This window comes from Lycium ferocissimum, chromosome 3, assembly GCF_029784015.1.
Source record: "Lycium ferocissimum isolate CSIRO_LF1 chromosome 3, AGI_CSIRO_Lferr_CH_V1, whole genome shotgun sequence".
Lineage (NCBI taxonomy): Eukaryota > Viridiplantae > Streptophyta > Magnoliopsida > Solanales > Solanaceae > Lycium > Lycium ferocissimum.
In genome coordinates, this window is record NC_081344.1 from 22,945,234 (window position 1) to 22,956,491 (window position 11,258).

General features: G+C 39.9%; 1 protein-coding gene across 1 annotated transcript; it reads left to right on the plus strand.

Annotated features, from left to right (window-relative positions):
* Nucleotides 1-370: 370 nt before the first annotated feature.
* LOC132048786 (uncharacterized) lies at nucleotides 371-793 on the plus strand. The gene has a single exon (XM_059439469.1). The coding sequence runs from the start codon at nucleotides 371-373 to the stop codon at nucleotides 791-793; it is 423 nt and encodes a 140-aa protein (XP_059295452.1).
* The last annotated feature ends 10,465 nt before the right edge of the window (nucleotides 794-11,258 follow it).

The following is an 11,258-nucleotide window of genomic DNA, read 5'->3' on the forward strand; positions in this document are numbered from 1 at the left end:
GGTTCGTATTCCAAATTACGGTCCGTATTCTGGACCGTAATTAATCATGTTCCAACAACAAAAGCACTGCCTTAATCCTCTCCTCAAATACGATCTAAATTACGATCTGTAAACCAAAATAACGATCAGTAATTAACAATATAATTTCCCAAGCAAAATTCCAGAATGTACAGTGAATTTGGATGACATTTTACGATTTGAAATACGGGCCGTATACTGAAATATGGTCCGTAAATCTGGGGCGTAAATTCTCATCTGATAACTGTAGAGAATTTTCCAATTCTAACATTCTCTATTTGATTTTCTAGGTCTAAAATCAAGGTCAAAGCTTAAGTTAAAGGTCTGAGGTATTACACTGGGATACCGTACTATGGACAGAACTTCAACAAGAGCAACTCCATACCTGCTGGTTTATGGTACTGAAGCAGTTATACCTGCCAAGGTCGAGATATCTTCCTTAAGGATCATCCAAGAAGCAGAATTGGATAATGCTGAATGGGTCCGAGCTCGATATGAGCAATTGGCATTAATTGACGAGAAAAGGATGGTTGTCGTATGTCACGGTCAAGTATACCGACAAAGGATGGAAAGAGCCTTCAACAAGCGAGTCAGGACTCGGCTTTTCCAAATTGGGCAGCTGGTGCTCAAAAGACTTTTCCCGCATCAAGATGAATACAAAAGGAAATTTGCTCCCAACTGGCATGGTCTTTATGTGGTCCGCAAAGTACTCTACGGAGGAGTGATAGTACTAGCAGAAATGGATGTACAAGAGTATCCCAAGCCGATCAACTAAGACGCAATCAAGCGCTACTATGCACAAAGACGAGTTTCTCAGTTCGTGATAGTACCTTTTGCTTGTAATCGCTAGGTTATTTGCTTATATTAGCTATTTTCTTTTGCTTGTAATCATTTTGTAATAGATAGGACAAACAAGACAACTTTTGTAATATGAACTACGCAATGACCTGACTTCCCCACAGTCGGATACGTAGGCAGTCCGTTTGGGACTCAGTCGCATTATTAGTAAAATCCAAAAATTCAATCACTTTTCATCCGAACTATGTTCGACTTGATTCCTGCTGCGGCAGGATACGTAGGCGCTCTTTGATCTCGATTGCACCCAAAGAGAAACTCAAGAAACCCTTAGGAAGCCTCAGAGATAAGACTTCACGAAGGACGCAAGGATTGCCACACGTCCAACTGAAGCAGAATTTTGAGAAGATATCAAAAATTCGCGCCATCAATCCACTACAAAGAGTCAGCTAACCCGGAGTTTTAAACTGGGGCAGAAATTTTAAGATCTCAAAATTTATCATTTATTCAATAGTGTATACTGGGGCAGAAATTTTAAGGGGACCTCAAAATTTCCCGCAACTCGGAAGATTCGGCACGGGAGTTCATCGATCAAGATTTAAACTGGGGCAGAATTTTTTGAGAAAAGGTCTCAAAAATCCCGCGTAAAGAATAAAAGAACCCTAGTCATAGAAGAAGGGATATCCCTCATTAAAAGCACCTGTGATGACAATTAAACTTACAGTTTTCAAAACAATGCATTTTATTTCCCTAAAAATAGATATCTTTATGGAAACTTTACAAAAACGATTTTCCGCATAAAGGAAACAAATTCATCTTTCGAATACCGGAGTCGAAGGGGTTTCGAGTCCAGAAAGCTGAAGAAGCGACAGCGTCGGCAACACGAATCAACTTTAAATAGGAAAAAACTAACCCCTTTCTGATGCAAGTCTCCAGGACGTTGGAGGACAATCCTTTTCTAACTTTGCTTTATGTGTAGGAAATGGTTCGCCAAAAGAAGGTTAAGACATCACGAGGCCTCGGATTTCGAGAAAAATATCCGGTCATGAGCAGAGCAGGAAGTATTCGAATGCCGCAAGGGCAAATACCCAGCGCGAGAGTTACAAAGGGATTTGAATGCCACAAAGGCAAATACCCAGCCACGAGGGCTATAAAAAGATGTGAATGTCACATAGGGCAAATATCTAGCCACAAGGGCTACAGAAGGACGAAAATGCCTTGAGCGCAAACACCTAGCCATACGGGCCAATACAGAACAAAAGGCCATAATGGCAAAATCACTGGCCAATGGGGTCATAGAAAAACAACACGGCATACCTGACCAAGAAGGTCACAACCGGCATAAAGGATGAAAGAACGACGATTTAGCCGAAAGGGCCATATTTGTCATTCCCATCACTTCTTCTTATTTGCCATGAGGGCCACATTACATATCTATTTTTCTGTTGCCGAGAGGGTCATCACTTCTTTTTATTTGCCATGAGGGCCATTGCATATCTATTTTCCTATTGCCAAAAGGGCCATCACTTCTTTTTATTTGCCATGAGGGCCATTGGATATCTATTTTCCTGTTGCCGAAAGGGCCATCACTTCTTATTATTTTCCATGAGGGCCATTGTATATCTATTTTTCTGCTGCCACGGGGGCCATCACTTCTTCTTATTTGCCATAAGGGCCATTGCATATCTATTTTTCTATTACCGAGAGGGCCATTCATACAAACATCCCGAGAGGGCCATTCATACAAACATATCGAGAGGGTCATTCACACAAACATGCCGAGAGGGCCATTCATACAAACATATGAAATACCCAGAGGGCCATTCATACAAGCTACGAGGCACAATTAAGAGGGCAAGGCAATGTAAATCCTGTCAGACAACCGCAGTACTCGCTCCAAAGATTAAAGGCGATGTAAATCCGGTCAAATGACTGTAGTATTCGCTCCAATGATTAAAGGCGATGTAAACCTGATCAGATGATCGCAGTATTCGTCATCAGAATCAAATAACGTTACTCAGCAGGTGGAAGCAGATTTACAGCCGTCAGATGGAGCCGGCTGATCAAATCAGATCTAGATATATGCGGAGCAAACGTGGAATTTTTTCTTACGCAGCCGGTCGAGATAGGGTGCCAATGAGAGTCAAGCTGTCCGGCCAGGACTTGGAAGATCACTCCTCACCACTCGGCCACACAAGAATGCTTATTTGCTTATATACTTTGTTTATTTTTCTTTTATTTCGCAACCGGTCGGACACACACTGGTATACACACAAAGGCGTTCCCGCATAAGGGATACCCTTTTCCTCCGATTGAGTCGAACTATAAGTGACTTGATTCCCAAAAACCAGGGATACGTAGGCGGACTCAATACCAGAGAGTCAGTCACACTCCGACCAATCACCCCGGACTTCCCGTTTTTGTCATACCCCAACTTTCCATAGGGCATGATGGGCACCCGACCCTTACTTAGGGCCGAGCGAACCCGCCGATCCTCGTGACACTCATAATCACACTGGGCCCTTAATCATGACTTGAATGCACAATGAAAGTTTTTCAAAGAACGACATGCTTTTCGTCTTTCTCAAATCAAGTAAAATCTGTAAACATATGAAATCTGTAATGTAATGCATAATGATACATCGGCTTACAGAGCCGCATACAAAACTGACATGTTATATACATGACTCTGTCTGCAAAGTCTCTAACATAATCAAGATACCATAGCATAAACACTCTGACTCGGCAGCACTCCGGGAGGAAATGGAGCCCGCCAATCCAGCTGGAACATCTCCTGCTAATGTCCTCTACTCATCTGTATATACCTGCGTGGCATGAAACGCAGCCCCCGAAGAAAGGGGGTCAGTACGGAATATGTACTGAGCATGTAAAGCATGAAATACGATAAGATAAATAATCATCTTTAAATAAGGAGTATAGAAAATTAATATAGTAACCAGAAACTCATAAGGCTTGCCTTTGAAACATAAATCATGCATGTCGATATCATGTAGTACATATGCATATCCATAACGTGTCCCGGCCCTCTCGTGAGGGACTCGGTAGATAAAATCATCATATCATCATGTCATCATGCCATCATATATATATATATATATATATATATATATATATATACGTACACATGCCCTCACTATATATATATATACCGTACCTGGCCCTCTAGTGAGGGACTCGGTGAATAACGTGTCCCGGCCCTCTAATGAGGGACTCGGTGAATAACGTGTCCCGACCCTCTAATGAGGGACTCGGTAAAGGAGATCCTGTCTCCATCATGTATACCATACTCGGCCCATCCTGTGGGCTGGCGCCATCATCATATCATATAACGTGCCCCGGCCCTCTAGTGAGGGACGCGGTGAATAATGCAATGGAGTTGCACGAATACATATCCTGACCCGGGACTCAGTGAAAGACGTATTGAGCTTTGCACGAGCAGAGTAGTGAGAAACCACATGCAATTAAAACATTTTCAAAGACTCACTGAAATAATCTAAACGAACCGTCATTTGAAAGTCGGGACAATAGTTATATCAAATATCTTTTGGACGCCACTCGGAAACATATCAAACATCATAAACATATTAAAGAACCGTAGGGATTATAGTCATATATCAAACCAATCCGAGCCCGCCCATGAAAGTTACGGGCATTATACGCTATAGAATCATTTGCGAACATATCAAAGCAATCCGGTTCCGTCTATGAAAGTTACGGCCATTATTAGACATAGAATCTTTTAAGAACAAAAATTCTTTTTGCCACATTTGAAATTCAATCATACATAAGACTTAAGGACCATAGTCCGACCATATGAAGAATGTCAACATCAAGAAGCAAATAAGAATTGTAAACATGCTCTTCTAACTTAAGAATGGAGTTACCCCAAGGCACATATCATGTCATATCTTACTTACGTCTAAGACATGCCAAAAGAAGGAAAGAGTAAACTTTACATACCTCGTCCGCTTCCTAAGCTAATCCAAACCTAAGTCCCGGGCTTCCCAAGATTTATAACAACATCATTAAGTACTAACATTAGCCATAAGCACTTAAGAATTCAATTCCAAGCTATCGCTTTATTTACAGAAATTTGGGCAGCATTTCCCCTATAAATTCAACAACCCCGAGAATTCAACTCGGCCAAATCATCAACAACAATACCAACAACCATACTAACAACATCAACAATCAATTCAAAACAACCCAACCATTGTGCAACACTACCCGAACCCTTCCAATTTCAATGGAAACAACAACAATACATTTCTTTCTTCCAAATTCATGAACTACACCAACAATCCACACTTTAACAACATTATCCTCATAAATACAAGAAACTACATACAATTCACGTTGGCCTCTAAAACAGCCCACAACAATTATAACTTCAACTTGAATCATTAAACTTTCATTTTCATCATAGATTCCACAACAACAACAACCAAAAATACTAAATAAAATTAGTTCTTCACTTCTACACAACACACACATACACGGCCAAGTCCAACACACACGGCTCAACTTCCACTTGCAAGATTTCATGATTTCCATCCATCTCTACACACCACAACATGCACAAACCATCCATAACATATACAAGAAAGATTAAACCTTACCTTTATCACTTAGTTCTTGACTTGGCTAGGGTTGGTGCTTGAATTAATACTTGTTCTTTCTACTGCAACGACTACTCCACGTTGTTATGCACCTTCTAAGGAGTTGAAATGCTTGAGAAAAATATTTTTGATCAATTTTTCTTGGCACCTTGTTCGGCTATGCCTATGGCCGAATGGTCTCCTTGGTTTTTCTCCAAGGTTCTCCAAAGTTCTAAGGTGAAAATGATAAAGATGATTAATTAGTCATCTTTTGTATCTATATATTAAGCATCCATGTGGCCTATGGCCCACACCCCATTTGCACGGCCACATGGCCCTTTATTTCAAAAATTATCAACTTTTCATAATTCACTTTTAACCCCAAATTTTCCTTAATATTTCATGCCAACAAAATCATAAGCAACTTATGCCTTAAAACAAAGTCGAAGGTCAAAAGTATCTACCTCATATCCCGGAATAGTCTTGTCCTTAACTTATCACAGTTTGCTCGGATTATCCCAATGTACAAAATACGGGATATAACAGTTTTAATAATCGGGAAATTCGAGATTTACTTAAATTGGCATTTAGAAGTCATAATCGAGTCGAACTACAAACGACACAATTCTCATGAAACTGGAGATTTGTAGGAAATCCAGAAATCAGGGTCCAGCCACGTATTTGAAAATCGTATAAAATGAGAGGTAATATCAGTTGGGTCAGTCAAAAATTAGGGTTAGTCAAATTTCATTGCTCAGAGATGGTTCCGCCATCCCCGAAAATCGAACGGGCAGTTGTTGACACCTTATTTTTTACCTTTCATATTTTATATTAATTACCCAGAGTCCTTGAATATTAATGTCATGCCCCAAAACTAACCCTAGACGTGACCGACAACCGACGTCATGAACAACACCGGAAGAACCTAGAAGATGCACAATAACACTTGAACCCGCCAGGTTCAATAATCACCTCCAACTGTTTATAAAATAAATTTAAACAAGTCATGATGTAAGAATAAAATCAGCGGAAGTCTTTAACATCATAAAACTTAATCAAAACGCATCACATGCCCAAGAGTTAAACAACTCGACAACTACCCACAAGAATGTATACTATGGAGCTTCTAAGATAAAGAATGATTGTCTAATACGTCGGGGCGCAGCTCGCTAAAATACTAAATAAATGAAATGAGGGTGTCCCACGAATGAACATGTGGGCTCACCAAGTCAGCAGCAACAACAAGTCCTTCCTAAGCGCCTGAAGTGTCAAGAACCTGCTCTTCTCCGTTACCTAACATACCATCAAAAACAACAATGGTATGCCTGAGTACTTCGTACTCAGTGATTGCCTCGGGGACAACAAGTGATATGAAAATAAAGTGTAATAACATATAAAGAAATCAGTTCTGAGGACAGTGTGACACAATATGGAAACAATATTCAGCTTGTTTATCTCAATGAAAGACAATTATCAAAAACAGGTTATAAAGTCCTTGTCAAGTTCCAACCTCCAAATATGCCATTTAAGTTGATCATGATTATTAACAACAGTTCCATTAAAAGATAGGAATATCACACTTGCCAATACAGGCCCAAAAATCAATCATAACGAAGGGATGACCTTTGAGGTTCCCTAATTATAGCAGCGCATCACACCGGAATATGAAATTCAACGGTGGCTATCCTTCCTCCCGAATAGCTAGGCATAATCACACCCCAGGTAGCGAACCCGGAAGTGGCCACTCTTCCTCTCGAATGGCTAGGCATTATCACACTAGGATCCATAGTGGCTACCCTTCCTCCCGAGTAGCTAGGCAAAACATAACAACCAGTTTTCATAGCATAGAATCCAATTCATAATTCATTTGTAATGTAGTCACATCATCAATTGTCATTGAGGTTCATTATGCCATATTGAAAGAATAAGTCATTTCAATCAATGTTTTGAAAACATTTAACTTCTTTATGAAAGATTTCCATGTCCTAATTCATCACTGAGAATATCATTACCAACCCTTAACCATCATTATTAAGCATCTCTTATAGAGGAAGACGTTCATAATATCATATACATATGCAGGGTTTGTTACAATCTAGGTTTAATGTGGGTTTGTCCCCTCACACACATTAACCACCATTTAGACATGAATTAGAGTTCAAGAAACATGAAAAGATTACTTTTCTTTTCATTCATTAAAGAATCTTGAATAAAATTTATACTTTCAACAATAGTTTCAAAAAGTGATTTTCATCCAAAATAAGTTTTCAAAAGAGAGACATACCTTAAATCCCGCTAAAAGCTAGCAAAATGGAATTCCCAAGGTTCAACAATCAATCTACAATGGATTTAAATGAGAAAGATTAAAGCTTTATTCGTTTCTATGAACTCTCTTTATGTATAGAAAAACTAGGGCTTTTCTAAGCCTATAAACGTGTTCTTGAACCCTTCCCTAAATCACTAGCGGAGTCTAACCTTGTAGAACTTCCTACTCTAACCCAAACTTAACAATAAACTCAGGAAACTTAGAAGTCTTACCTTTTAGACGAATTCCACACACCTCTCTTCTTCCTCTTTCTTGAATTTTTAAGAACCTAGGGTTTGGAGAGATGATTTATGATCAAGAAGAGATGAAATTTGGTGTATGATTGATGGAGATTGAGTATAGACTCACCTTAGGGTTAGAGAGACTTCTTTGGTGTTCTTTTCCTCAGAAAAAATATCATCTTAACACTAGATTTTTACACATTCACACCTAGTTCAAGTTTACGAGGTGTTACATTATCCCCCCCCCCCTTAAGATCATTCGTCCTTGAATGAGAATCGTATTCTAGGAAGGTCGCTAACCACTATGAATTTTAACCACACAATCACCTTGCGAATGAATAGCTCGAAACTTAACTCATACCTGAAATAGGGAACAAGTGAGGATATCTCTTCTTCATGTCCTCTTCCGCTTCCCAAGTAGCTTCCTCAGTATTATGATTTTGCCACAACACTTTAACCGACGCAACATCCTTTGTTCTCAACCTTCTAACTTGGCAATCCAAAATCTGAATTGGTTCTTCGTCATAAGCCAAGGATTCATCAATCTCAACCTCTTTATAGTTCAACACATGAGAAGGATCAAAATATGAAACACCGGATGAACCATGGACATCTCAGCCGGTAATCTCAACTCGTAAGCTACCTTCCCAACTCTTCTAGTAATCTCATAAGGACCAATATAGTGAGGACTAAGCTTGCCCTTTCTATCAAAACACATTACCCCCTTCATAGGTGACACTTTTAAGAAAACCTTGTCACCAACAGCAAATTTCAATTCCCTACGCCTCATGTCTGTATAAGACTTTTATCTACTCTGAGCGGTCTTCAGTCGTTGCACAATAAGATTTACCTTTTCAATCACATCATGAACTGAATCAAGACCCAATAATTCTACTTTGGTGGGTTCAAACCACCCAATTGGAGATCTGCAATGCCTCCCATAAAGAGCCTCATAAGTAGCCATCTGACTACTCGCCTGATGACTATTGTTGTAAGCTTTTTTCTACTAGAGGTAGGTGTTCATCCCAGCTTCCTCTAAAATCAATTGTACAGGCACGCAACATATCCTCTAAAGTCTGAATAGTCCTCTCTGCTTGCCCATCAGTTTGAGGATGAAAAGCGGTACTCAAATTCACTCTAGTACCCAAACCTTCCTGAAAGGATTTCCAAAAGTGAGCAGTAAATTATGTACCTCTACTAGATATAATCGATGTCGGAACACCATGCAATATAACTATCTCTTTTAGATATAACTTGGAGTACTCCGCCGCGGTCTATGACGTCTTCACTGGGAGAAAATGAGCAGACTTTGTGAGTCTATCCACGATCACCCAAATCGAATCAAATTTGGCCCTTGTGCGGGGTAAACCCATAACGAAATCCATATTGATCACTTCCCATTTCCACTGCGGAATCTCGATATTCTGAGCCAGACCACCAGATATTTAATGTTCAGCCTTCACCTATTGACAATTCAAACACTTAGCCACAAAGTTAGAAATATCGACCTTCGTACTTCTCCACCAATAGTCTTTGCTTCAAGTCCTTATACATTTTGGTGGATCCCGGATGAACCGAATACTTGGAACTATGAGCTTCCATCATTAATTCTTGTCGAATACTATCAACATCAGGAACACACAATCGTCCTTGCAACCGCAGAATACTATCACCAGTACTAACAGTAAATGACGTGTACTCACCCCTTTCCACTCCATCTCTCAGCTTTGCCAAAATTTTATCATCATATTGCTTGGATTTTATCCTTTCCACCATGTCAGACCGTGATGGCGTGATTCCCACTAACTCCCCATCTTCAGTTTCATCAAGTTTGACCCCAGTTTTCGAATTTCCCTCCCCATGGGCATGTCATGTGCACGCAAATAATCTAACGTGCCCATAGACTTCCTACTCAAAGCATCAGCAACCACATTAGCCTTACCAGGATGATACAAAATGTTCAAGTCATAATCTTTCAACAACTCCAACCACCTCCTCTGTTTGAGATTCAACTCTCGCTGTTTGAAGATGTATTGAAAACTCTTATGGTCAGTATAAACATCACAATGCTCACCATACAAATAATGACACCAAATTTTCAAGGCAAATACTACGACGGCCAAGTCCAAGTCATGAATCGGGTAATTCTTCTCATGCTTCTTCAACTGTCGCAAAGCATAAGCAATCACCTTACCGTTCTGCATCAATACACAACCCAAACCAATTCTAGAAGCACCACAGTACACCACATATCCATCAGACCCAGAAGGTAAAGTCAAAATTGGAGCCGAAGTCAACTTTGTCTTAAGTTCTTGGAAACTCTTTTCACAAGCTTCAGACCACTGAAACTTTGCAGACTTCTGTGTCAATTTAGTCAATGGAAAGGCTATTGACGAAAAGCCTTCCACAAACTTTCGGTAATAATTTTCCAAACCCAAGAAACTACGAATTTCCGTTGCACTAGTTGGTCTAGGCCAATCCTTAACCGCTGAAATTTTCTGAGGGTCTACTTTAATGCCATCACCAGTCACCACATGACCCAAGAAAGCCACAGACTCAAGCCAGAATTCACACTTAGAGAATTTTGCATAAAGCTCATTCTCCTCAAGTGTTGTCAAAGTTATCCTCAAGTGATTTGCATGATCCTCACGACTTTTAGAATACATCAAAATATCATCTATGAACACAATAATGAAGCGGTCTAGATAAGGCTTAAACACACGATTCATCAAATCCATGAATGCAGCTGGCGCATTAGTCAACCCAAAAGACATGACTAGAAACTCAAAGTGCCCATAATGAGTACGGAAAGCGATTTTCGGGATATCCTTTTCCTTTACCTTCAATTGGTGATACCCAGACCTCAGGTCAATCTTTGAAAAGAACTTGGCACCCTGAAATTGGTCAAATAGATCATCTATCCTAGGCAAAGGATATTTATTCTTAATGGTCACTTTATTAAGTTGACGGTAATTGACGCACATCCTAAGGGAACCATCTTTCTTTCTAACAAACAAGACTGGAGCACCCCAAGGTGAGGAACTTGGTCGGATGAAACCTTTATCCAACAAGTCCTTTAACTGATCCTTTAACTCCCTTAGCTCCGCTGAAGCCATACGATAAGGTGGAATAGAAATAGGTTGGGTATCGGGAATAACATCAATCCCAAAATCAATAACCCTATCATGAGGAATACTAGGGAGATCTTCGGGAAACACTTTGGGATAATCACTAACTATAGGAACAGATGCAAATTCAGGTACTATGGCTTTTGTATCA